General features: G+C 45.6%; 1 protein-coding gene across 2 annotated transcripts in view; it reads left to right on the top strand.

Annotated features, from left to right (window-relative positions):
- The window catches only part of CPVL (carboxypeptidase vitellogenic like), a 632086-nt gene that overhangs the window by 133315 nt on the left and 470948 nt on the right, over positions 1 to 27823 (top strand). For both annotated transcript variants that reach the window (XM_086941713.1, XM_086941714.1), the window contains exon 5: positions 20405 to 20463. In XM_086941713.1, the coding sequence (XP_086797839.1) occupies positions 20405 to 20463 (59 nt within the window). The remainder of the gene's footprint in view (positions 1 to 20404; positions 20464 to 27823) is intronic.

The raw sequence follows: 27823 nt of genomic DNA, 5'->3' as shown, positions 1-27823 counted from the left end.
CAAGGAGTACTAGCGCCTACACTCTAACATGGACTGGTGTGAGGACTTGGCGGATGCCAGTGGAATCGACACACCCCCAGATACTGAAATGGTCTCTCCTCCTACTGTGACTACGGAGGATGGAGCTTCTTTTGCTATGGTAGTCCAGAATAACGTCTTGACAAAAGTCGTGCTTCAGCTGGGATTGACCCCCTCAGAACCACTTCTACCATTTTAATGAAGCTCTTACAGACGTCCTACTTGGGACCTGGTTCAAGCCCTTCTCCAAAGGCTAATTGAACAAGGCAATTGCCTGCCGCCTTTCCCCTAGCCCACAGCACTCCAATTTTCTCATGCAACACCCTACCCTGGAAAGTTTGCTCTAAGCCTCCACTTCCTGTTTAAAGCCTGGTGCATTCCCTACCACACCACCGGATAGGGAATCCTAGAGGCTAGACACCTTAGGCAAGATAATGTTTTCTTTCACCAGCCTTACACTGTGTTCCGGAAACACTGCATATCTTTTGGGCCATTACTCCCATACACTGTGGCATACATTTGCACAGGTGCTAACCTATGGTCCCGGAGGAGGCCAGGGCCATACTCTCCCAGGCTATGGCAGACAGAAGAGATGCAGCCAAGTACACGATAAGATGTGGTCTGGTTATGCCTGATTCTTTATCAGTGGCCTTGTAGTGCCACGCCTGGCTGAGAACGACTGGCTTTTCAGGGATGTTCAAGCCTCGATTATGGACATGCTCTTAGATGCCTCCTATCGCTTCAGAGACAACACAGCCTCAGAGCTGGAGTGCTTCAAGGATAGCAGAGCTATGGTCCGGTCTTTAGGCCTTTCCATGGCTCCTGCCAACCCCAGTCCACCCTTTGTGGCACGGAAGGGGCTTCCAGCTGCACCTGTACCCACCCAGCCAGCATTGAACTCAAGCTCCCAAGCCTCTGCGTGGCCAAGGAAGCAGTACCACCAGACCCTGTAGGTCGGGTTCCCAGAGGTCATGCTAGTCCACCACCCCCCTGGCAGTCACAGCCTTGGAACCTCTTTAGCTCATCCTCCAATCATCATGGGCAATCGGTGGGCAGTTGGATATCACCATAACCAGCACAACTGGAGCTCAGTAACAGAAGATCGTTGGGTTCTCCAGATTGTCCAAGGACTCTACCTATTCCCTTTCACGACTACCCTCCACCTATGCCACCTACTTGCAACAGGCTGACCGAGGACCATCTCTCCTTACTCTTCCAGGAAGTGGCAGCTCTCATGGCCATGGGAGCCATGAAAAAGGTCCCGATGCAAGAAGTGTATCATTGTTGATATTCCTGCTACTTTATGGTGCCCAAAAAAGACTGAGGCCTTTGTCATATGCTACACCTGCTTCCTCTCAATTTCTACTTCAAAAAGGAGAAATTCAAAATGCTCGTGCTTGCTATATTACTGTCTGCCTTGGACAGGGAGACTGGATGATAGCATTGGACTTGCAAGACGCATATTTCCTCATCCCCGTCCTGCCTGCACATAGACGTTACCTGTGGTTCACATTGGGCCCTAGCACTTACGGTTCTTCATGCTTGCTTTTGGCCTTACTAGGGCCCCTCAGGTGTTCACTAAGGTAATGGCGGTGATTGTAGTTCATCTGCAGACATCAGGAGTACCAGTCATTCCCTTTCTCGATGACTGGCTGTTGAAGGCGAACTCGAGCCAGGCAGTCGTCCCGCACCTCCAGACTATGGCCAACCTCCTGCACTCGCTGGGCCTCACTACCAACGTGCCAAAGTCACATCTGATCCTTTCACAGGCACTCTCTTTCATCTGAGCTATTCTGGGCATGGTTCAGTTTTGGCTTATCCTCCAGAATGGCGAGCCCAGGATTGTTAACTATGATACTGATGTTTTAGCCTCTATCCTGGATTTTGATGCGACTTAATCTGAGGCTGCCTAATCTCATGGCCTTCTGCTTCCTGCTTGTGACAAATGCCTGCTGGCATATGTGAGTTCTGCATTTGTACCTGAATTCCGGTGGGCACTGCATCAGGGAAATCTTTCCGACATGGTCCAGATCTTGGAGGTAACTGAAAAAGATCTGCAGTGGTGTTTAACAAACTGTGATTGAGTCATGTGCAAACCTCTCTCCCTTCCCGAACCAGTTCTGACTGTGGGGACAGATGTGTCACTCCTGAGATGGGGCGCCCATTTGTAAGAGGTGGAGATTAGAGGCCTCTGGCGGAATCTGGACCCCACAACAGCCTACTGGAACTGCGGGCAGTCCGGCTGGAATTGAAAGCCGTTCTACCCTCCATTGAAGGAAGGCTAGTGCAGGTGTTCCTCGACAACACCACTGCCATGTGGTATAGCAACAAACTGGGCGGAATGGAGTCATGGACCCTTTGTCATTAGGCCCTGCATTTCTTGACCTGGCGGAATGTCAGGGCATTTGAACGCCAGGGCGAAGATGCCTAGCAGATGACAAATGGCATCCCCAGCCAGAGGTGGTTCAAGGTCTCTTTCAGCAGAGGAGAGAGCCTTGGTCAAATATGTTCACCACAGCCGAGAACACGCAATGTCAGCACTTCTGGGCAATGGAGTTTCCAAAGTGGCTTTTACTCCTGTTGTAGGTAAGCTATACCAATGATGGCTGGAACACTCTAGTCTTTCGTGTGGGAAAGAACACTTTTCCTCAATTACTGAGAATATGGATTCTTTCTGACTTTCTTCTGAGAGGACTAAATGATTCCATGCCACAGGAATATATGCAATTTACAATGAATTAAATCAATATTCAGCGAAAAACTGCAGAAAGAATTGGGCAAATAGATCAAGAAAACATGCAAACAGTAATAGATAAAGGATTGCACACGCTTTCGAGAAGTGTATATTATTTAGATCCCATTTTGTCCTCGGCCCTAGACCTCCTGAAAGGAGACCTGCATTTATTGCAACAGGAGCAGGTTCAGTAAAGGGCAATTATGCAACTAGATTGGTCTCTACAAACACGTGAATCAGGTTTCATGCGTTAACAACTTCTCAATAAACAACCATGTTTGAACCATATAGTTTGATGCTCGCACACATAACAATGGCCAAGAAAGACTCTACAAACACCCTATTAAGTTTAGAACATGTTGAAGATGCTCCCCCTTTACAGCCAGTGAAACTCCCCCCTATTACATGGTTAATACATGACAATATTTATTGCCCATTCCAGCCTTTCATTTTCATGACTGTCAAGAATATAGATCTATTGGCTGGTATGAAATTATGCATAATTCACAATTGTTCAATTCATTGAAGTTTCTTTTGTCCCCACATCTGTTTAAATGGAAATGAAGATGACCCTTTGTACATTATTACTGCAAATTGCAGAAATCCCCTTAAGCACTGGCTTCTGTGTGACACCAAATCAATTCACGTAATGTGTAGCGCTTTGAAGCCAGGGTTGAGTTGTTTTATCGGTTTCCCATATTGCATCCATTCCGACACATCATGAACTCCTGCATAATAGTTCATATTTATATCTAATAAATGGTACTTGTTGTGGGTTGGAACATGGTCAGCCATACCTGATAACAACTTCAGAAACTATAAGGTGTTGTGGAAGTACCTTTTATCCTCCGCCTTAACCCGTTCATTGCGTGGGTCGGCCAACAGCCGTCGCAAACTACCTCTGTAGTGCTGTGCATGTCCGTTGGCCAACGCGGCCCTGTGCACGCACGGAAACGTCTGCACCGCGGCGGATTCTACGCCGCACTTAAGGGGTTAAAAAAGCATTAGGATCATCCCTTGGCCCAGTAGAAGTATGAAATCCATGCATTTTGACGGTTTAAACAAATTATTGTCTTTCCTGTTACAAAAAGAAGTCCCTTTGACCTCAGCGGTTGAAGTTTATAATATGCAGACAGCCAGTACTGCTTCAATTCTGGTTGTTACACACAAGCACAATACCAGAGATATTTCTCTAATATCATACAAGCAAAATGTAATTAATCTGTGATAACTCTTAAGATCACCGGATCTGGGCTGGTGACTGTATTTAAAGCAGTATTTTGACTTATTCCGTCATTTTTTTCATTCTTTGTTCTCCAGCCTTTTTGGAGGATTTCCAATTATCATAAACAACTGTGGTATCATTATCTTTCTCCTGTTCCGACAAGGAAATCAACAACATGGAGTACAGGTATTCAGCTGGAGAAAGCTGCAGAGAGACTCGAACATGCTCCATGGGATATGCTTGGCTATCTGAACTCAGCGAGCACTGGATGCTCACATTTCGCCGAATGGATGCTATACAATTAAACACTGCAGACCGGACAATCTTAAGACCAAATTCAACAAGTGAGGAGGGCAGTGGCCTTGTGCCCTGACATACCCAAGAGGCACGTCTGCGCCACCCCCACCAAGCCCCCTCCTCTTACAAAACAAACTTGCTGAGACTGATGTTGAGGTCCAGTGATGTTTTCACACCCTATAATGGACATCTGCTTTTAAAAGCCTCCAAAAACATTTTTTGCTGAATCGACTCTTTGCAGTGGTTTCCAGCTCGTTTTTCGTGCCACTGTGTGATATCGGCTCCTCACTGAGTGTCCATTTGAAGGGAGCCAATATCGTGTGACACACTGCACTGTGCGAATTTGTAGGTCTAAACCTGAGTTATGGTGCATAAACTGTCTGACTGAAATTTCTTAGACTTACCACTGGAACAGCCCTCGTGGCTTATCTTGATATGGAAACGATTGTTGAACCTCTATATGAGCACCAGAAACAATGCTGAGCAAGAGGGTGCCACCTATAATGGAGCAATATAAACGGTGGCACTTTTCCATGCAGCTCTTGATAAGTGGCTTTACTCTAGGTCATCTTTCAAGCCCCCTGGAGAGGAGCTGCAATTACCGTTGATTACCTCAGACAAGCAACTAATTGAATTGCTGGTCAATCGAATACACAGATTGTAAACTACAAACCCCTCTGTTTGGTTTTTGTAAAGATCATACTTATGCTGCGTGTGCACCCGCTGATGTCCGCATGAAATTAACTCAACACGGAAGCCGACCAAGGGATATATTTTTTCACCATATATAACACAAAAGGCTATATGAACTATACCTTTTATTAGGACTCTTTAAATTTTCCTTTTATTTTATACCACATATTTTTAATCAGGCCTTCTCCATATCATCACTAGTATGTTTAATTGCCAATCAGCATAAAACATTTTAGATTGGCTACAATATATATATTGCTTATTTGATTACTTACATGTATAATTTTTGCCATTACATCTGATGCATTGATTACCTTTGCTTTATGCTTTATCTATGTATTTGGTATTGAATGATTTTTATCTTAGATTATTTTTTTTGCAAGGTGAGTTTTATTGATCTAAACTAAGCAGAGAACCAATGTTGCATATAGAATAAAAATAAACAAAAGTACAACACATGCTATCCACATCATAAGGTTCGATAATATGGTCCCAATCAGTTGAAATATGCATTAAAAAGTATCCTGCCGGGGGAGCAAATCAAAATAGCATGTGCAATACAAATAGGACGATGCAATGCATAATAGGAAACGAGCTCTGTCCAAAAACATCCCAAAAAAAAATCAACTCCCTACCTCCGTTCCTGGCGTCTACCCTACCCATACCTGCAGGAATCTCAACAAAATAATACAGTAATAAGACAGCCCTCCCCTAGTGTCACACTGTCTCTGCTTAATCTCAGTGATAATTAATAGCATCAGGGGATCAGCAATACCAACCCGGTATTCCGATGTCTCAACAACAAGGACCCGAAAAGGTCTGATTGACCACCTGCAGAATCCGCTACTGAGAATCATCCCCCTCACGCTTGTCCCCTGAAAGTCCGCCAAAACAGTGCCCCATGCACATGCAAACTCCATGGGCCTCCTACCCTGGTGCGTGTTGTGGAGCAAAATTATCCCTTTCCATGTCGGCCATTATAATAAGTCTGCTCTCCAGCCCTCCTAGTGGGGACCCTCCGCATGTTTCCAGTGCATCGTAATTCTATACTTGGCAAGCACTAAAGTTAGGTCAATGAACAGAGTAGTGAGTCCATGTTTAGCAGGTCGCGTGTAGAGGCTCAGCAGACGACTAGGGTGAGAGGCTCAGGAACTGAGCTGGAGCCTCCCTTGGAATGCGTACCATGAAAGGTCAACTCTAAGATATTCCCACAGTATGTCAGTAGTATCAAGGCAGCATAGGCATTCAGGGGGACTTTAAGCACCACTGTCCACATTTTGGCCTTGTCCTCCAATGTCAAACGGGCCCCCCAGGTCAGTCTACCAATGGTTTGTACCACTTTGAAGGGGAAACGCATATCATCACCTGTACAATCCTGAGACCAGCCGATGGAGATTAGATGTATCACAAAGGAAGCGGCAACTATGAAGCCTTCACTGCTCTACTCTGCACCCTCCACAAATGGTGTGCAGCGCTGTAGTCAGAGTGCCATAGACCAGGAACTGACCCGCTTGAATGGCAAACTACGCACATAGATCAGCAAATTGTCACAGCACTCCATCAGCGAATAACTCAACCACAGTATGTAGAGCAGCCTCCTCCCATTCCAGCAGACGATCCCCCTCCACGCAATTGCTTAACGAGCAGCCGCAGTAGGAGATTTGGAGAGTAGTGAGACAGTATATGGGCAAGACTAACAACCCTCATCCAACAGGTTCTGAGGACTGCCAGGTCATACCACCCATAGGAGCAGCCAATCTGGAGGTTGAGGGTAAGGGTTCCCAGCTACTGAAAACTGGGAGGCTCTAGCAGCCTAGCAGCCTCATTATCTCAGGGGGCCTCCCTTCCTGGAAACAACCCATAAACCATTGCAACTGCGACCCCAGATAATAAGAATAAAAATCAGGGGCATTCATCCCACCATCGGTTGTCGCACGTTGTAGTTTAGACAATTCAACGACCCGCACTTATACTGCTCTCTAAGAGGTCGGGGGAGTCTGATAAATCAGGACCCTGACATATTGTACCATAGTCTGCTCCCTCCGCATGTCAACAACATCAGGGAAGTCCTCTGTCTCAATGGATCGGGAATAGGCTGGTCTTTATCCAGTACACTCGAAGGCCAAATGTCTTCCCAAACGCCATTAGAAAACACGCCACCATCTCAGTCTCCGTATGAAGGTAAAGGCTTTTTATTGTATTTTACATACATAGTTTGATTAAGTGTATTTTTTCTAAGTATTTTAGACTTCCGTAATTAGAGAGCATGGATTTCCCTATATATTAGATAAATCCCTATTGGTTAGACACACCCGTGTAATGTTGCATTCAGACGTACTAGCTGGGGATGACGTAAAGCCCCTAAGGTCCAACTCCATCTTATGTAGGCCCATCTTGGCTAACTAAGTTCCCCATCTTCTCACTCTTAAACAATGGAAGTCGCCATGTTTTCTGATTTATGCTTAATAATTGCCATGTCTGCCATTAGACGTAGATGTTGTGGACCAGGCGTCAAGCCATTTTATTGAAGACCTAGATACAACATTCGCCTGGGTCAAATATCTAGTTTTCACCCCGTCAAGTTTAAATAAGAACACATACAGACAGTTCCCACACCTAATGTGTCAGACTCATCCTTTGGTGTGCAAGGTTAAAACATCGATTTGCGGCATTGGGGACTGAATGGATTCAAGGATTCAAAGGAAAAATCTATAAATAATAAACAGCCTTGGGGAAAGGTAGCTATCTTACAAGCGTGATGCCATTCACACCAAGCGGAACTGTGCAGCTGATTTAGCCGCAGAGGCTGCAATTCAGTCCATCAAACTAGCAGTCCTAACCAGATCTCAAAGGAAGATTTTAACAGCCAAATGCAACTAAGCAAGGTGGGAAACCTCTACAGGCTTTCCTCCCAAATACTCGTACACTCTCAATTCAACTGGCATTCCTGAAGTGATGATACCACGAGTAGGAGACAGAATAAAAACTAATAGTCTGCCTATATTAGATTTAATCAAAGTAGCCTACGAAGGGTTGGCATCTGCTAATGCATAATCAACGCAACCGTATCTATGCTACAGCAATACTACTGTTGGCTTCGTTTATATAAACAGACTAGGGTCTATGTTAGCCAGTATGATACTAATTAATTTAGTCTGAATTGACATCCTTTTGCCTATATATGTTCATAAGGAAATGTCTGGGATGCACACATTGATGCCCATAATCTCTGTCAAAGCAAACACAAGGAGATGATGGATGGAGCGCTGAAACGTGTCAGACACTCACCCCCAGTCACTATTAGATTTGGGTTGAATCCATCAACGTTCTTTAGCTCACTTCGCCACCCCAGTTAAGACCTAGCCATATGCAAATCAATCTTGACCCTGCTCCTGATGGGAACAGTCCAGCACAAACTGCCAAGGCAGGTCCTCCCTGGACTGGGAAAAAATCATCCTGGGACCGCTTTTGGGGTGACACCCCTCATTAGTCAGGCTATCTTGAATCCAGTGGCAAAGTAGGCAAGGGATCCACGTCTCAGCATACTCTGCCAACTTAGGGCGAATAAAGCAAACACAAAGAGAATGATGGCTTAAACCCAGTTCGCCCTAAGTGGCCATGGGTATGCCCAGACGTGGTTCCCTTACTGACTTTGCCACTGGATTCAAGCTGGTCTGGCTGATACGGGGTGTAACCCCGAAAAATGCCCTAGGATGCTAGTTTCTGGTCCAGGGAGGGCGTTGTGATTGGTTGTGGGAGCCTGGCTGTGCTTCCTGTCTGTTCCTCGAGTCCGACGAGGAGAGCAGGAGTAGAGATGCCGGACCCGGCGGCAATATATATATATATATATATATATATATATATATATATATATATATATATATATATATATACCCAACCCCTCCCCCTCCCCCCACACCTGCAAGCCATGCTGATTGCCACTGGAGCTATACCAAAGTAATAGCTTATGCAACAGAGCTGGAGGAGGGTCCTTTATCAATACTGGTGCCCAACTATTTGCCAAACTTGTTTCTGCCTTGACCAAGTTCACGTCTCAGATTCACCCTGATGCACCTGGTCTACATACAGTCATTCTGACAACACTGCTTCTGCAGCAGAGCTGTTTGGATTTGACTCAAGAATTGCATGTGTGTGAGAATAGAGATGATGGGTATGTTTTTCCTTCACAATATAAAGACAACAACCTATACATGGAGCCATGATACTGGATTGATTTTTGCAAACACCCGACTCGCCACCTCACAGGGCACCAACAGAATAAATTAATTTATTTTCTTTGGTTATTAGGTGTGCAGCTGAGGTTTAGGACCTACAAATCCCTTCTCTGGAAGTTAAAACTTTGTATTTACAGAGGTTTTACTGCCTCTGCATACCACATCTGAGCTGACAAATTAATGGGCACCTGGTCTAAGTCCTGTTCTTGCCCTTCCTGCTGTCCCACAGATGCCTGTAGTTCAAGGTAGGCTAGGAGCATTTTCAATCTGCCTTGCTACCCTTCTGCCTTACCAGCATACCTCAGTTGCTCACAAAAATGAGGCTGCACATCTTCGGAGGATTAAGATACCAGCTTCCCCCTACCCCTATGACTGTCTGTTGAAAGCGGGTTACCTACATTGCATCTCAGACCACCTCCAGATGACCGTGAACCTCTTGACATCCTTTGGGTTCATGACCCACATATTGAATTTACACCAGACTACTCCTTCGTAGAGGCTTACTTTTATCGGAGCCTTCTTGGATAGGATATTGTTAAGGGACTTCCTTCATCACAAGTACAAGACGTTTGGGCTACGAACCTAATGTTATAGCCTCTGCCCTTTGTCTCCGTGAGAGTGGTTCTTAGGCTTCATGGCCTCGTGGCCTCCTGCTTCAACTGTGCCTGGTGTCATATACTGGATCTGCAGTGGAATCTGTTTAGAGGTGACTGCTACAGATCTGAAATGGTGGCTGCTCACCGCATTTTGACAGTGGCAGACAACTTTCCTTACCCACCCATACCTGATGGGTAGTGATGGATGTGTCCCTATGGGTTGTGGGATAATCTTGGAGAGGTGGTGATCAGAGGACTCTGGTCTTTGGCAGAAGCGCAACTCCACATCAATCTGAACCAAGGGTCTTTGCCCGTCATTTAAGGACTTCTTACAGGTTCTCATGGACAACTCCACCACCACGCGGTACTGCAACAAACAAGGTTATGGCGGTCTCCTTTGTCCTGTGCCAAGAGTCTCTACGCCTCTGGAATTGGCTGGAGCATCAGGACGTCTCTCTGATCGTAAACAGTATGGTGGCATCTCTAAATAACAAGACGGACAAGCTCGGCCTACAGTGCCTGGCAGATCATTAGGGCGGTTGCAACGTGAGGTGGCACAGGGTATTTTCCAGAAAACAACAACAAAAGAGTGTTCCTGTGTTAATTAGGTACAGATATAAACGGAGCACAAGAAACCAACAAAGCCCATTAGGTTTGTTATGAAAGCCCTCACTCACCAACCTGGTCGGTGACTTGCTTCATCGGGCCCCACTGGGTGTGACCGAATGTCACCCCAGTGTGCTGCAACGCCAGATTTGCTGCGGAGCTGGTAATGTGAAGAGGTGAGGGCTATGTGGTGAGTTATGTGAACAGAGTGGGGTGGTGACTTAAAATTGCCTTGTATGTATCAAAAATTGTTTTAATATATGATCATCAAGGGCAAGGTTAAAAATGTGTTGGTAAGCAAGGCCAACTAATTGGATGGTCTGCTTCCAATAACATTAGGTGAAGAAGTGATTGGTCAACATGTTTCAGCCGGTATGGTGTAATTAACCTGGCATTCGTCAGGACCTAGAATGAATAAACCCCGGCGGTATGGGCACGCGAAGGCCCACCCTACCAAAGGACTTGAAAGTAAAAAGGTGTCTGTGAAGTGCAAAAAAACCAAGGGGGCTTCACCAACCAAAAAAGGCGGGACGCACACAGCCTCTTGGTCTCTGGTTGAGAGACAAAAATTAAAAGCACTTCACAAGGGATGAACTTTCACCCCATAGACCGCGGGAGGGAGGGGACGGCGTATTTGGCACATCGCCCACGACGCCAGGCAGGGTATTTTCCAACATTGGTGAGAACCCTGGCTAGATGCTTTCGCAATCATTGATTGTACTACATCAGAGCTTTTGCACATTGGAGTTCCAAGAAGGCTCTCTGTAGGACACTCATTCAGATTACAGTGAAGCACAGGACTCCTGTATGCCTTTCTCCTTCTCCTGCCCCAAGATGATGATGATGATGATGATGATCCGGAATGATCGAGCCCCGGTCATCATATTGTCTCTGGATTGGGCCAGATGAGTGTCTTACTTGGCACTTCTGGACATGAGCATCTGTCCTCTGATCAACCCATTGCTTTAGGAGAATTTTCTATCACACCAGCAGAGCTGTGTTCTGCACCAAAAACTCTGGAATATATAGCTCCATACGTGGAGATTGAGCTTTATAAGTTGACTGTGTTTGACCTACCTCCTATTGTTGTGGATGTTATCCTTGCTGCATGTCCTTCTAAAAAGTCAGTTTACACTGGGTGCTGGGACAGGTATGTGGCCTGGTGTGGAGCCCGCAACCTAGATCTGTTGCAGACCAAACTGTCTAATGTTTTATTGTTGTTGTCTTTGACCCAGCACTGGCTTAATATGGGCACAGTTAGTTATTTGTTACCTTTTTTGCTTTTGGATGACCAGCCGTCTTAAATCTCCTGTTTGATCAAGTTTCTAAAAGGTTTAACCCACATGTTTCTTCCAAAACAGTTTGTGATAACCCACAGTGGGATCTCAATTTGGTACTGACTTTCCTCATATGTACTCCCTTTGAGTCCATGCACAGGTCCTTGCTACGTGTATGGACTCTAAAGACTCTCTTCCTCATCATGACACTTTAGCTGGTCACAAGAGGCGGTGCTTCAAAATCTCATGGTGCAAGGAGGAGGAGCTTCGCGGGCAACCAAGATGGCCGCGTGAGCTCGGAGCTCCGAAGACCCTCCGATCCTCCGTATTGATCCTGCTACCTATCCTGTCCCACAGTAGTGGGAATCTGTTGCGGTGCTGTTGCTGAGGCGGGGCCCGTTCTCCGATCGAAGATCCGGGTTTCCTGCGCTGAGTTACACCGTGGGGAAGATTGGCGACGACAACGCCATAACAGTCTGGCATTACGAGGGGGACGGTGGTGCTTCCACACGGTGGCAGCCCGAGAGGGTTGGAGCTGCCCCGATCTGCGCTGGTGGCCAGATCAGATTGTCCAGCGGCCTGACATCCTGATGAGACGGTGGAGGTGATTATTGATTTCTGCCGTCTGGAAGTGGTAGTGCCGGTTGGACCTCTCTCTGGGCTGTGATTCCCCCGTCGCCCATCATGGCGGGCAGAGGTGACCCGGACAAAGGGAAGCCCCCGAGAGTCAGCAGGAAACCTTCCCTCTCGCAGACCACCATCTCTGAACGTTTCTCGCTCCCAAAGGGATCGCCCGGTGCTTCAGGCCGTACTAAAGACTCGCAGCGAGATGTGTCTCCGGACGATGCTGAACCCACCCTCCGGGATGTTATGGGGGACATTGCGGGCATCAAGGCCGAAATGCACAAGCAGCACGAAGTGTTGTCGCACAAGGTCGACACGTTGGCGATTGAAGTCAACCTTATCAGGGCCGACCTCAGAAAGACGAACGACAGAGTCAAGTCGCTCGACATTAAGACGTCGAGTTTGACTACCGATATGTCCGACGTGCAATCGGAGGTTCGGGACCTGAAATCCGCTAACACGCTGCTTGCACGCAGGCTCGATGATTTTGAAGGACGGGCAAGGCGCCAGAACGTCCGCATTATCGGTGTGCCGGAGGGCGCCAAGGAAGACGCTGCCGATCTCTTTGTTGAGAACTTGGTGTTGAAGCACTTGGCTCCCGGTGGACTGAGCAAGTTCTTTTCGGTGGAGCGAGCACACAGACTACCCGGTGGCCAACCGAAACTGGGGGCATCTCCGCGCCCCATCATTGCCAGACTTTTCAACTACAGGGACCGAGATGCGATCCTGCAGGCATCGAGAAGAGGTGGTCCGTTGAAATTCCAGAATGCCGATGTGAACTTCTTCCCCGACTTCACTCAAGCGGTTCAGAAACGCCGGCAAAGTTTTATGGGCGTCAAGCGTAGGCTGAGGGAGATGGGGATGAAGTACTCCATGCTATTCCCGGCGAAGCTTCGGATAGAACATGGCGCCCGGGTGGTGTTCTTTGACTTGCCGGAGGATGCTGGGGACTGGCTGGACACCTTGCCTCAACGTCTGACTCTAATGCTGCTTTTCAACTCTGGAGGATAACGGGGGGTGATAGGATGTCTCCTTACTCCTCAGGGGCTTTCTGTAGATTCGTTTTTGGGGGCGACAGGCACACTGCTGGTTGGGGGGGGCTTCTTAGTCTAATGCAGGGGTGCAGGGTGGGGGGTGGTTGGTTTGAGTGTTTTCCTTATGTTTCTCCTTTTTCTTTTCTCTTGAGGCAAGGTGATTACTCTCCGGTTTACTATGTTGCGGTAGCTGTTTTCTGGGGGTGGTGGTTGGGACGGTGCTTCTTTGATGATGAGGGGTAAGACATTAAACGTGTTGAGTTGGAATGTGAACGGGCTGGGGGATCGCATTAAACGTGGGGTTGTATTGCAGATGTTTAAACGGTGTGTACCCGATGTCAGGAGACGCATCTCATTGGCAATACGTGCCACGCACTCAATAGGAAAGGGTTTAAGATGGTGGCTCACTCCGGGTTCTCTTCGGGATCCCGAGGGGTTGGGATCATGGTGCGCATGTCTCTCCCATTGGAGGTGGAGACTAGGGTGATTGATGACAGAGGCCGCTATGTTGCCGTTGTGGGTAGATGGGAGAGGCGTACCCTGGTTTTGGTTTCTGTTTATGTCCCCCCCGGCCTGCAGAAGACTACCTTCCAGGATCTCGGGGGCCCCATTTTGGGCCTGCCGGAGGGATTGCTTAATCTTGGTGGGGATTTTAATGCGGTGGTGTCGGGGACCCTTGACCGTTTTCCATCCAGAGATCTTTGTAGTGCGCAATCATGGCTCCCAAATTTCCTGAGCTCTATGGGTCTTATTGATTGTTGGCGGCTTCTCCATCCCACCCAGCGGCAGTACTCCTTTCACTTGGGCGCGCACGGAAGCCTCTCCAGGATTGACTATATCTTGACTCCGGCGGTCCAGGCATCGTCCGTTTCCGGAGCCCGCCTGATGGCCAGAGGCATATCGGACCACTCCCCGGTCTGGGTGTCGTTTGACTTTGGTATTGTGGCAACCTCTAGACTAGTACCGGTCAATCCTTGGTACTTTCGCAACCCCAAAACTCGTGACCTCCTAGCTAAAGCTATCGACCTGTATTTCTCCGAGAATACAGGCTCGGTATCGTCGGCCTTATCTCTGTGGGAGGCCTTCAAAACTGTCCTGCGAGGAGAAGCCTTCTCCTTAATAGCCGAGGTGCGCAGACGCAGGGATGAGGAAATGGTGCGGTTGGAGTCGGAAATTGAAGACCTTGATTCTCAACTGGAAACAGACCCGACACCCGACTTGCTGCACGCCCTCTCCTTAAAGCAGTCGGATTATCGAGTCACTGCCACTGACGCTGCTAATGCGATGGGCAGGGAACAGCAAGGGAGGATCTATGATGCAGGGGACAAGGCGGGCAAGCTCCTTGCCTGGTTGGATAGGAGGGAGATGGCTTCCCGCGTGGTGCCCAAGGTTCTGGGTGAGGACGGGGTGGTTGTTACTGACCCCAGCGCTATTGTTTCGGCTTTTGCCGACTATTTCGAGACGGTTTACACCTCGGTCTCCACCTTGACTGAGTCGGACTCGGCCTCTTTTCTGGAGGGAGTTGAGCTCCCTTGCCTGTCGGACACCGAACGCGACGACATATTACGGCTGAGGTGGCGCTCGCGATACGATCTTTGCACTCTGGCAAGGCTCCCGGTCCCAACGGTCTTCCGGTGGAACTCTACAAGATTAAGGCTGACACCGTCGCAGTGCCCCTGCGGCGTATGTTTTTGGAGGCTCGTGAAGCTGGTGAGCTTCCGCTGGACCAGCGATTGGCCACCATTGTGGTTATTCATAAGCAGGGGAAGCCCAGGGACCTTTGCAGATCGTACCGCCCGATCTCCCTGCTGAATGCCCAACCCAAGATTCTGGCTAAGTTACTGGCTAACCGGCTGGTGGGTGTGATCGCCGACTTAGTCCATCCGGATCAGTCGGGCTTTATACCTCACCGCAACACCGCTCTTAATCTTCGGAGGCTTCACGCTGTCATGGCGCGGGTGCACAAACTCTGCGAGCCGACCGTCCTGGCTTCACTGGACGCGACGATGGCGTTTGATTCCCTCGAATGGAATTATCTTTGGGCGGTGTTGTCCAAGTTTGGGTTTGGCCCCGACTTTATTGGTTGGGTCAGGCTTCTCTATGCCTCCCCGTTGGCCAATGTAACGGTCAACGGCCGGGTGTCGGCTTCCTTTGCCTTGCGCAGGGGTACTAGACAGGGTTGTCCACTGTCGCCGCTCCTTTTTGCTTTAGCGCTTGAGCCGCTCGCTGCCTGGATATGCACCCACCCTGACATCTGTGGGATCAAGTGGTCACCGGGCTTTGAGGACCGAGTCTCATTGTACGCGGACGATATCCTGCTCTATCTCACTTCCCCTTGTCGGTCTTTGATTGTGGCTTTTGACGTGTTGAGCACTTTTGGTGGGTACTCGGGCCTAGTTATTAACTGGTCGAAATCCTATCTCTATGTGCTCAGTGGAGAAACCCCACGTCTTCCTAGGGGTTGCGCTATACAGGTCTCGCAGCAGGGGTTTAAGTACCTGGGTATCTATATATCAACGGATGCCAGGGCACGATGCACTAACAACTTGCTTCCCCCTCTTGCGCGCCTCAGGCGCGATGTGGAGGGCTGGAAAAGGTTGCCGCTGTCCCTGCTGGGCCGCGCGGCATTGTTCAAGATGATGTCCCTGCCGAGATTCTTATACGCGCTCCAGAACACGCAAGATCCTGTCCCTTCCAAATATTTCAAGGAAATTGAAGGTCTACAGCGGACCCTCTTGTGGGAGGGTAGGCCACGTATCACTGTAGTTAAACTGACTATCCCCTGGTACGATGGCGGTAATGCTCTGCCTGACATCCGCCGGTACTATTGGGCCTCCCAATTGGCCGCCCTTAATCACGGCTTTTATGGACCGGCGGAGAGTCCGGGGTACGCCATGGACCGTTGGCTCTTGAATGATGGGATGTACTACAGAGCGCTATACTCTAAATCTCTGGATGGAAAAATGACTGGTCCCACCAAGACTGCTGTGCACATTTGGGGGGCCATTACGAAAGCATTGGGGTGGAAGGGCAGACTTACTATGGCCACTCCACTTTATGACTCTGACTTGCTAGGTAGGCTGTGGCACTCGAAGGGGTTTGACCGGTGGAACCTCATTGGTATTTCCAAGGTGGCTGATGTGATGGCCAAGGGGGAAATCAAGTCTTTTGAGGGTCTGAAAACTGAATTCCAACTGGGTGCCACAGAGTATTTCAGATACGCCCAATTGAGACATGCCCTTACGTCTGCCCTTCCTATTGGTGAGAAGGTCCCCGAATCATCCCCGCTGGAAGATAGGGTGCTGGACGGCCATATGCCTGACAGTGCCATTTCCCTGACCTATAAAAAGCTGATAAATGTTCGGACGGATCTGTTGTTGAATGTGAGAGATCAGTGGGTGCGTGATGGGATGGAGTTGGATGATGAGGATTGGCAGTGTGCAGTGTCTTCCCCCAAAGAAGTGGCAATTTTGGCTAGGCTGCGCTTAGTCCAATTGAAGATACTCCACAGAGTTTATGTAACTGGCCCTAGACTGATTCACATGGGGCTCTCCGTGGATGGTCTCTGTAGGCGTGGGTGCGGTGCACTGGCCACTTTCATGCATACCATCTGGGAATGCCAGGTTATTGCTTCCTATTGGGAACGGGTGCATGTGGTCATGCGTGAGGTGACTGGTGTGGATTTGACTGCAGAAGCTCGACGCTGCCTGTTGAACGTGTGGGGTCCGACTGACTACACTACTGCTCAAACCCGTTGGGTCACGTTGGGGTACATGGTGGCCAAGCGAGACATTGCTCAAAAGTGGGGTGCCCCGACTCCCCCCACCGTGGAACTGTGGAAAACCAATATGGATTGATGCATGCTCCGTGAGAAAACTGTGTATGTGGCCAGGGGTAAGCCCAAGAGGTGGGGGGTTGTCTGGGGTGCGTGGAATGAATATAGAGGTGATATTTGTGTGCCCCCCGATACAGGTCCGCTGGAGGTTCGTCTCTCTCCCTAGCCCTTCCTTCCGCCCAACTTTTTACTTAAACGGAATCCTGGTTTTCTTCCCCCCCCCTCACTCTGTATGCTTTTCCAGTATGGTTATTACAGAGAGCTAAATGGTCCCACCCGCCCCCTGGAATCGTGCATTGCCGCTCATGTGTTGTATCTTGCCACTTCCTTTCTTTATTGTTCCCTTCTTGTTGTTTCCTTAGGTTTCTTATTTATAATATAAAATTAAACCGGATTTGCTCCTCGACTTGATTTGTGCGCACCTCTTCTCCGTTCTTTATAATGCTGCCTATCCTCAGGAATGTAAGGCTGAATAGCTGTGTGCTTTGACTTTTCAATAAAGGTTTTCCAAAAAAAAAAAGAAATCTCATGGTGCAGCCACCTTACACCACCTTTTTCTCAGATAAACTGGTGAAGAGGACCAGGATGTCCTTTCTGCCAAAAGTCATGACTCTTACATGTTGAGTGATCCATTAACCTCCCAACGTATTTTGCTCCTCCTCGACACTTGAAAACCGAATGTAGACTCCTTTGGTTGGACTTCAAGAGAACCTTGAGTTTTTACCTCGATTGCACAAGAGTGGATGCTCTGCTTTTTATGAAATTCAGAAAAGGGCTTTGTCAAGGTGGATAGTCCCCGGCATTGTGTTCTGGAGCCTGCTTCTTGGCCATTCTGTAGCAGAAAGTCTAAGGGCTCATCTCATCAGGGCCAAGGCTGCTACCACTGTGTTGGCACTTGCCATGGTCTTGATCTGTCGGGCTGCAACGTTGGTATCCGCACACAAATTCATGAAGCTCTACTGTATTGACAGACGGGTCCAAAAGGATAGACATTCTGCCCATTCAGACCTGCAGAACTTTTTGGTCTGAGCCATTTGACAGATCTTCTACCTTGGGAGGTACTACTTTGATATATGTTTTAAAAGTGAGGAATTTGAAGTTCGAAGTATCCATATGAAGAACTTTACTGAACTTCGGTAACTCCCTTTTTGGTGGATACTCTAACTGCAGATTTATAACTGTGCTCCCTGCTCTGTGAATTTGTCTCTTTTTGACTAAAATACTCCCTCACAAGTCCTGTAGATTGGTTGGAGGGTGCATACAGAGCCAAGAAAGGAACTGATGTCAGCACACTGGGGTGGTGCCTATATGCGGCTCCTCTCTGTTCACTTCTAGAGTGGAATTGAGTCACTGCTGAGCCGCATGGTGAAGCACTGCAGTGAAAGCTTTTCGGACCCTGTTTGATACCATGGTTATTCTATAGGCGAGGAATTTACAGTTGGAGTGTTCACTATAAAGAAGGGTACTGAAGGTAGGTAACTTGTTCTCATGTCTGTGTCCAGTCACTGCAGTGAGGTCAGGGGCACACATCCATATCTGTTTGAAAATGTTCAGGGATTGAGCAGGAAATACCTATTTCCTGGTTGGGTCACGTTTATTGTGCTTGTCTATCCAGATATCATATTACCTCAATGCATCTTTTCTACTGAAATGTCTTCACATGAACCTGCCCGTTTCCTGTCATCTTTATGTACATCTACATAAGTATTTTGGAATAAGTGCCTTACAAGGAGGAATACGGCATTACCCGTTTCTTCCTTAAATTAAACCCCAATAAAAGCCTGATCATCAACAAAAGTAATAATGATGGAAGAACACACCAATGTCCAAAATTGTGAAAATAACTTTTGCTTTTTGTTACTAAGTGTCGTGAATATAGACCGTCATGCACATCGGCCCACATTTGGAGTTCTACTTGGTGTTCTAGCTGGTGATAAGCGCTCTCATCCACTTGCAATCCCTCATTGCTTTCAGTGGCAGCTTTGATCTCCTTGAAAGATGTTCTCAGTAGTGTAACCAGACTGGTGGGGTGGAGTGTAAATAAATCTAAGCATTGCTCATCTATATTCCTATACCCATACTGGGCCTACATCGAAAGCAATATAGTTATAAACAGCAGCGATGTCAGTGTTTTAAGGTCACGGTGTTCAATGATGCGGACTCCATGCATCTCTCTGCTTACCAGCTGAGTCGTTCACTTGCTTCCAGCAATATCATTGCAAGGCAGCCTATGCATCAAGTATTCAAAATTGTGTTTTAGCCATTTCTGAGTTTACCTCTGATGAACAAATTAGAAGGGATACAAGTCAATACAAACCATTTAATTGAAAAGGTAAAGCTCCTGTTTACTAGTATGTCAAGGCTTGTAGATACATTTCATTGCCATGCACAACACTTTCTCGTTGCCAGCTTATATATGCCCCTGTAACATCAGTAGCATTTTTTAAATACCCCTTATATTGTCACTGTTTGCATGCCGGTTTCCATACCAACCTCTTAATAGTACGTACTGCCTCTCCTCAGGCACTAAATGTTTACTAGTAGCACTTGCAACAACTAGTAAGAATTAAGTCATTTCAGGTGTACAGGTTAATGATATCAGAAAAATGTATTACTTGCTTCCATGTGCTCATCTAATCACAATTGCCTGTGTTTACATGCCCCTGTAACAGGTATTGCATGCTATAAATGTTCCCCAACAATAGCAGTGGCAATCTTTACGTGTGTTGTTTGTGGCTGATGTTCGCTACTGTGCTCGTTAACTGTCATGTTTTGTTGTGGTTTTGTGTAATTCCTTGAATTTTCATCTCTTAATTGTGTTGCATTGCTTTGCTGTGTCTGGAATGAAGTGTGTGGCAGTCTGTGTTATACTGTCTCATTTGTGTTGTGCTGATTCTATGATTGATGAGGGTGCTGTGTGTGACCTTGTGGTGTTCCCCATCATGTGTATTTCAGAGGTCTTGATACAGAAATCTGGGTTAAACTGAGTCTGCAATGCATGTGAGAGGTGGCACGGTTCTCTGTGGATTCAGAAAGGATGAGCATGGGATAATCAATAAAAACTTTGTAGATGACATGTAGACAATCCTATTATAGTTACCCATCGATATAAATGTGTGATGCGAAAAATATCCATTTGTAGGAGGATTTTATAATGTTTAATTTGGACATGTGTTATGTTTAATTCTGAAGTAAATAAAAATGTGTATTTTGTTTTATTTCCTTTTTAGTGAGTGCACGGAAGTATCCCTGGACTTCGCATTATTCTTTGATATACATTGATAATCCAGTAAGTGTAAAATATGGATTGTGAAATTTAACTAATTTCATCTTTTTGCCGCGATTAACAAATGCGGTTCAATAAATCAAGAAGGATGCATGACCACAATAGATGTGTGGTGTAAAAAACGGCTCAAGTAACCCTGAGAGATCATTACATGTTATAACCAGTCTAACTTCACCAAATATGTTTAGTAACCAGCATTGGCAAAGCTGATTTGTCCCCCCCTTGTGGCCTGTTCAAATTTTCCATGTTTTTTAGCCCCACTGCACAGCATCCGCAATGTTCAGCAGCGTGTCTAAACACAAGATTTTTTTTTAAAGCCTTTGATTATGCTGCCTTCATCATTTTGTTGGCGTGCACTCCAACCATGCGGACACCCACAAAATAACTCTACTGCATTTATTTTTAGGTCGAGCCTAGGCAGCGCGCATGCGCTGTCTGGAACACATGCAGTAGTAGATAAAGGACTTGCTTTTCGCCTGTTGGCTTACCATTGGTTAAGTGCCATATCGCTCTTATTTGCGGCTTTCTAAATGGTTCATCCAGCGAAAAGTCACTTCCATTTCTTCATAGAGGAGCACCGCTCAAGTACAGTTTTCTTCCGATTCCAATGATCCTATGTTGTTTCAAGAGCTCTTTTTTTTATACTTGTGACAGCGCCGCATGAGGAGCTGCAGCTACGCATATGGCGGCCGTGCCTTTCTTTTGTTATGCACTGCTGCCTCCTCTCCAGCTCTGCTGGCTCGCTGCTGCCCTGCTTATGGACTGCTTTATAATTGTGGCGGCGCAGCATGCCGAGCTGTAATGTTTTTATTAAGACACCTGAAAAAAGAGCCTCTTCAGTACAGGAAATCTTGAAAACATCCCTTTTGATATGCTGTGGGGTAAACGCAGAGGTCAGACAAAACAGTTAAAATAAACAGTGCTGCCATTTCTAAAAAGTTGAGCTTCCTTTTATTAATTCAAATAGCGATTATGTAAAAAGCATGTAACATTAGAACAGTTCTTATTTAACAATATTTTATCAGTTATAGAAAGAAATCCAAAAATGTTATTCATTAACAGCTGTTTCAGTATATTTCATTTTCCTAACACTGTACGGTTGTTTCCTTGAGGGAGAAATATGTTGATTACATTCATGTACTGTGCTAAAATGGCTGCCACTTTTAATCTTTACAAGATAAAGTTTGCTTCACAAGTTCTAGTTCCGTTCATTCCACCATTGGCTTCATCCCCGCGTCGTTGCCTGAGTAACTATAGCTTTGCTCTTCGACCTGACGTGTTCCGTTTGTAGCGGGAGATTGCAGCATGGCCGTCCACAGAAATTACTACATTCAGATTTTCACTTACGCGACGAGAGCTTCTGTATTGCAACGGTCGAGAGTGGGTCTTTACACAGAGACAATTCACAAAGCTAATGCATAGTTACCTTTTTTCACTGGTGTAAAAAGCACCTTCAACGTTTAGAAAAAGGTAAGTTGTAAAATGATTTAATTACACCAAGGTGCTCATATGAGTAAATCTCCTCCCTAAATGCAGGAATTTCACTTGACCTATTTCCAACTTAAAATAGGTTGTGGATTTACTCCTGTTAAGAGCAAAAGTAAGTTACTGTTGACTTTGATGGCATACATGGACAGGAAACGCCCCCAGGTAACACATGTATGTGTTTACTTACCCCAGCCCCCCTTGCTCTTTCACAGTGTGCATTTACCCCAGCCCCCCTTGCTCTTTCACAGTGTGTATTTACCCCAGCCCACCTTGCTTTTTCACAGTGTATGTATGTGCTTACTTTGTAAAAAAAAAAAAATAATAATAATAAGTACCAGGGTTTTCCTCAGGAGGCCTCTGCAGCTTGCACCACACATTACCACTGCCTGCGCTACCAAGGATACGTTGCTAAGAGGGCTGCAATCTCCTTGGCTCAACACATTTTATCTGCACTAAGTGTACACACTGATTCGGTAGGCACCTAGAAGTGATTCAGTTGGCACTATGTTGCACAACAATATTCAGCTTTGGAATCTGCGATCGGAATCTCAGCACTCATATTTGCCTGTAAATAGTAGCACATGCGTGTGGCTCACAGTATCCTGCAAGCTTTCCCATCAGGCCTCCTAAAGCCTTTCTTATGTATTTCTCGCAGCCACCTCCACACACCGACCTCCCCAGCACACAAAGGATGAACATGGATTTAAGTACTGGAGCAGTGTACGCCCCTCACTCCCCACTCATAGCCTCCCGGTACCTTGTTTACTGATCTGCCTGAAACCTGCATGTTCTCTCGCTGCTCTCAGCACCTCTTGTCTACTTTCTTTGGTCTTGTTGCTTTTATGGGCAGGGACAATCCCACATGAGAACCGAATACCCTTCCAGAAATAGAAATTTCTGTTACTTGCATCTATTCAGGCTCTGTGAGATCTTAATATAGATTCATTCTTTTGACAAAAACATGTATATGTCCCAAAGTGATTGTGTAAAAGATAGAACAGTGGGTCAATACACTTGCTGCACTTGCCTACAAGTTACTATGTGGAATCCAAAGAGGATTCCCTCCGATTCTCACTATTGTGTGATTCTGCTGGTTATTATTAATTCCATCCAACATAAATTATCCAGATTATAGTTGTGCGCAAGATGGACTAATGCAACTGCTTCCTCCTCAGCCTCTCTGACAGCTTCTTCCAGCTCAATGATGGAACATCATAACCGCTGCCAGGTTACCTGAATCTACAGACTTCAAACAGACATGATGGCTTGTGGTGTTTAACAGCCCACTTTATACATTTCTCAGTCTGGTTTATAATCTACCTGTCACTTTACCACATCCACCACGAACTTGAAGGTTTGACTTCATTGTGAACAGTAGTCGCCCTCTGCCTCTGGTGAGTGCTTGTTTAAAATACCTCTCAAATATCAATAAAATCAAATATAAAAACTAACATAACGAAAACACTTAAGCGATAGGTAGAACTCTTTTTAATTGGGTATGATGAGGTTGGATGTTTCCAGATGTACACCCCTTATCTGCCTATTACGGCAGCAAAGTTCTCAGCAAACAGTCTCTGCTTTCATCACGCTTCCTTTGGATTTACAGAAATATTTTGAAGGTAGGCCTCGTTCTTTGTTTCATTGACTAAACAGGCCATGGCACCTTTCTTTCAAAAGTCTATGTTCACTTCTTGTCTCCATATTCTCACAGAAGCTCTTATTCTCAGCCTCCTTTCTTTACTCTTTAAAATCATTTTTTTAATAATGAAACGTTGAATAAAAGCATACAATTTTAATGTGGTGGTTGGGCTGCTGTGTAGCGACAGCTTCAGTTTCACAGCCTAGAATAAAGCTCTAACCATGGCGGTATCACATTTGGCTCCCCTTCACCAGTCAGCACATTCGTCACTAAACTTTTAAGGATTTTAACATGTATTTTGTTAGCGATTAAAAAAGGAAGACAGGAATGGAAAATCACATTCCCAACGATAGTATTGTCTGGCCTCATGTAGTAAAAAAATCGCAAGCATAAATACACATGTATTTAGCTGGATAGAAGTGCTTTGGGTTAGCCCTCTGCATCCATATGTCTTTTCTACTGTCATTCCCATTTTACCTCACTGGACCACAGCCTGCCACATGGGGCATTGGGACATCCCTCTTCAGGCATTTGCTCACATGCACTGTGAGTGATATCTTTTGCCTGATCACATGTACATGTCCACCTAAACAGAAATGTACTTCAGTGTCGGGGCTGGTGGGCCATCACTTTACTCTCCAAGTGCTTACTTACATTCTTTATCCTTTATGAACCATCACAGTCACATGCCAATGCAACACCTTTTGGCTTTCCAATGCCTGTTTTAATTCATTTATAACTAAACACAGCAGATGTGGTGGTTACTTTAATAGGAATAGAATTGTTTCTATCCCTAGTTATTTGGCCTAGGTGCAAGACCACTTTTGGGTCTAAATATATTTAGATGTGGTAGCCTCACCTTTGTAATATGCCATTATTTATCATTGGCCACCTCATCCCACCCTGGTAAGGTGAACCTAACAGCATGGACTCAACCTCAATCAATAAGGGTTCCTATTAAACACAAAACACGTTCCCATTGTGTTTAGATGGAGCGCAGTGTCTAGTCCTCCTTTTCTCTCCAAGTGTGTTGATGTTATTGATTAGTTTATACAGATGCTTGTATACTGTACTTGCCAATTAACTGCCATTGTGCTTGTAAAATAATCACTCTCCCGTCTATCCCATAAAAAAAACAACATTTTTTTCTGTCTGGTTTTGCCCTCAGTGCGGAGGATACAATTACATGCATGTGGTGTTTCCCAAGAATAAATTAAAGAGGAAACCAAGCGCAGGTTTGGAGTCAGGTTTATTCGCCTCATCCATCAACAGCTTCAGGTCGTAACTGACCTGGAATCATGCATGCATTCCTATTCTCAGAACATGGGCAACATTCCTATTCTAAGTAAAGGGGCTAGAACGAGGGAGGGGGAAAAGACAAGTAAGAAAGCACAACATAACACATCTCCCATCTTTACAATAGCATAGTGAACAGAAAAATGAGGAGGCAAAGAAGATAAAAGAAACTGATGAGCAAAAGGAAAACAATGACCATAAGTTACACATAATCTTTCATGTACATTGGAGCACTGCGTAACCTTTGACTCCTCATGCGAGAATTGGATGGAGAGTTGTGACAAGTGCGAGAAGCATTGCTTATACCAAACAAATTAGATGAGATATCAGAGTCAGACAAAGAAAGGTTCTTAGACCTGACAACTACAACACGGCTCTTGTTCCAAATCCTCCCATCCTGTGTCTTTACAGCATTACCAAAAACTTTAGTGACAGGCCTAACATTGGTATACTTGGACCACAGCCGTCTCCCTACCGGTGCCTTTATTTTTATAAGGTCACCTACCTTTACATCATGAAATTTAACACGTTTAACTTTATCAAAATATGCCTTCCTACAAGTTTGTTTCTCAATTTCTCTCTCCCTCCAAGCTCCCACATGATTATCCACAAATCCCTTCTTCATGTTCATCCAACCTGGACACCACATTGTGTTCGGAACTCTCCCTCTAAATAGCTCAAAGGGAGATTTTCCAGTGGTCGAGTGGGGAGAGTAACGATAAGCGTCTATTCTTTCTCTTAATGCATCCTTCCAATTCAAGCCACTAGCTCTTGCGAGCTGAATGCACTCTTTTAATGTGCGATTGACTCTCTCAACCGCACCATTTGTTTCAGGGTGATATAGCGATGTTCTCTTGTGTACTATTCCACATTTTTTGAGATAGTCTTCAAAGACACTAGAACAGAACTGAGGACCGTTATCTGACAGTAAACTATTAGGGAAACTCTCTCTCAAGAAGATGTCCGATAAAAACTTTATGACAGAACTAGAAGTAATTTCACAGACAGCACGAACCTCAATCCATCGTGAATACAAATCAACTAAGACTATCAGATATGGAGTGTCAGAAACACCCGTAAGAGGCCCCAAGATGTCGATTGCCAATTCATCCCAGGGATGATCAGGTAACTCCCTACACACCATGGGCATTTGCCTGACTTTTAGTATCTTATCACTTGCACAGCATTCTACACACTCTCTCACCAAACGTTCTATCTCTAAGTCCATTCCTGGCCACCAAAACTGAGTACGAACCATCTCTTTGGTTTTTACTATTCCCAAATGACCAGAGTGTGCATGAGAGAGCAATTTTTTTCTTAAAGTGAAAGGAGGTATAAGTCTCGACCCACGAGTTAGCATGTCATCCGAAATTGAAAGTTCATGAGAAACAAGGGACCATGGTTTGTCTAAACGCTTGTTATCTTTTAATAAGGATATTACTTTAACTAACTCCTCATCCTTCAACAATTCCTCTTTCCACTCTTCTTTGCTTACAACACCCTCTGTGACCTCACAAACATTCAAGTATTCATCTACATCAACATAGTGATCTTCGTACCCCTTATCATCACTTTTAACCAATCTAGAAAAACAATCAGCAGCCTTGTTAGACACACCGGGTAAATACTGGACTTCAAAGTCAAATTCTTGTAAAGATATGATCCATCTTCTTATCCGAGAAGAGATGGAATCTAGTCCTTTTTTACAAAATACTTCTTTCAAAGGCTTATGGTCGGATTTAACAATAAATTTAGTCCCCCAAACTAGATTCTTGAACTTTTTAAGTGCCCAATATATCGCTAATGACTCTTTTTCGATTACAGAGTAATTTAACTCCGGACCACGAAGGCACCTGGATGCACATGCAATTAAAGACTCATGTCCTTGTTTATTTTGTACCAAAACCGCCCCTAATCCTTTTTCACTTGCATCAGTAAAAATGATAGTAGGTAAACCAGGAACAAATGCCTGCAAGGATGGAGCTTTCTTTAATTCCTCTTTTATTCCCTGAAATTCCTTCTTGCACTCATCAGACCAAACAAAAATGACACTTTTCCCAGTGAGTCTCCTCATGTTCTTCGTCTTGTCTGCAAAATGTACTATAAACTTCCCATAAAATTCCACCATCCCTAAAAAGGACAATAACTCTTCTCTATTGACAGGTTCTGCAACATTACTGATGGAAGTAACCAAGTCCAATTTCGGAAAAACACCTTCACTCTTGATACAGTGCCCTAGGTAATTTACTTCTTCTAAGCCAAATTTACACTTCTCTTTCTTAAGAGTCAAACCAGAATCAGCCAGTCTTCTTAACACTTCACACACACGCTCGTTGTGTTCTTGCAAATCTGACCCATACACTAGAAGATCATCCTGGTAACATTTCACCCCAAGAAGACCTTTAAGTAAGTGTGTCATAATCCGCTGAAAAACTGAGGCAGCTGATATCAATCCAAAGGGCATCCTTTTGAACTTAAAGGTCCCCATCGGTGTTACAAAAGCAGTTAAGTCCTGACAAGAAGTGTCTAGTTCTACCTGGTGATAGGCAGATGCCAGATCCAGGGTAGTGAAGTATTTCGCACCCTCTAATGTGCCTACCATTTCATCTATGTTGGGTAACGGAAATCTGTCCACAACCACCTCTTTGTTTAACGCTCTTAGGTCAATGCACAGACGAATCTCACCAGTAGGCTTCTTCGCAACCACAATGGGAGACAACCATTCTGTGGCTTCTACAGGCTCAATAATGTTATTTGAAACTAACTTTTCCAACTCTTCTTGTACCTTTACCTGTTCTGCTAGCGGAATCCTTCTAACCTTCGCTACTACAGGGATAGCATTTTTCTTAAGCCTGATACAATGCTTATAGCCAGTTAAACATCCCAACTTGTCTTCAAAGACAGATGGAAATCTTCCAGAAAACATATCAGCAAGATTTT

Source organism: Lissotriton vulgaris, chromosome 10 (genome assembly GCF_964263255.1).
Source record: "Lissotriton vulgaris chromosome 10, aLisVul1.2, whole genome shotgun sequence".
In the NCBI taxonomy this organism is placed as follows: Eukaryota; Metazoa; Chordata; class Amphibia; order Caudata; family Salamandridae; genus Lissotriton; species Lissotriton vulgaris.
This window is presented reverse-complemented; position numbering and strand designations above follow the sequence as displayed.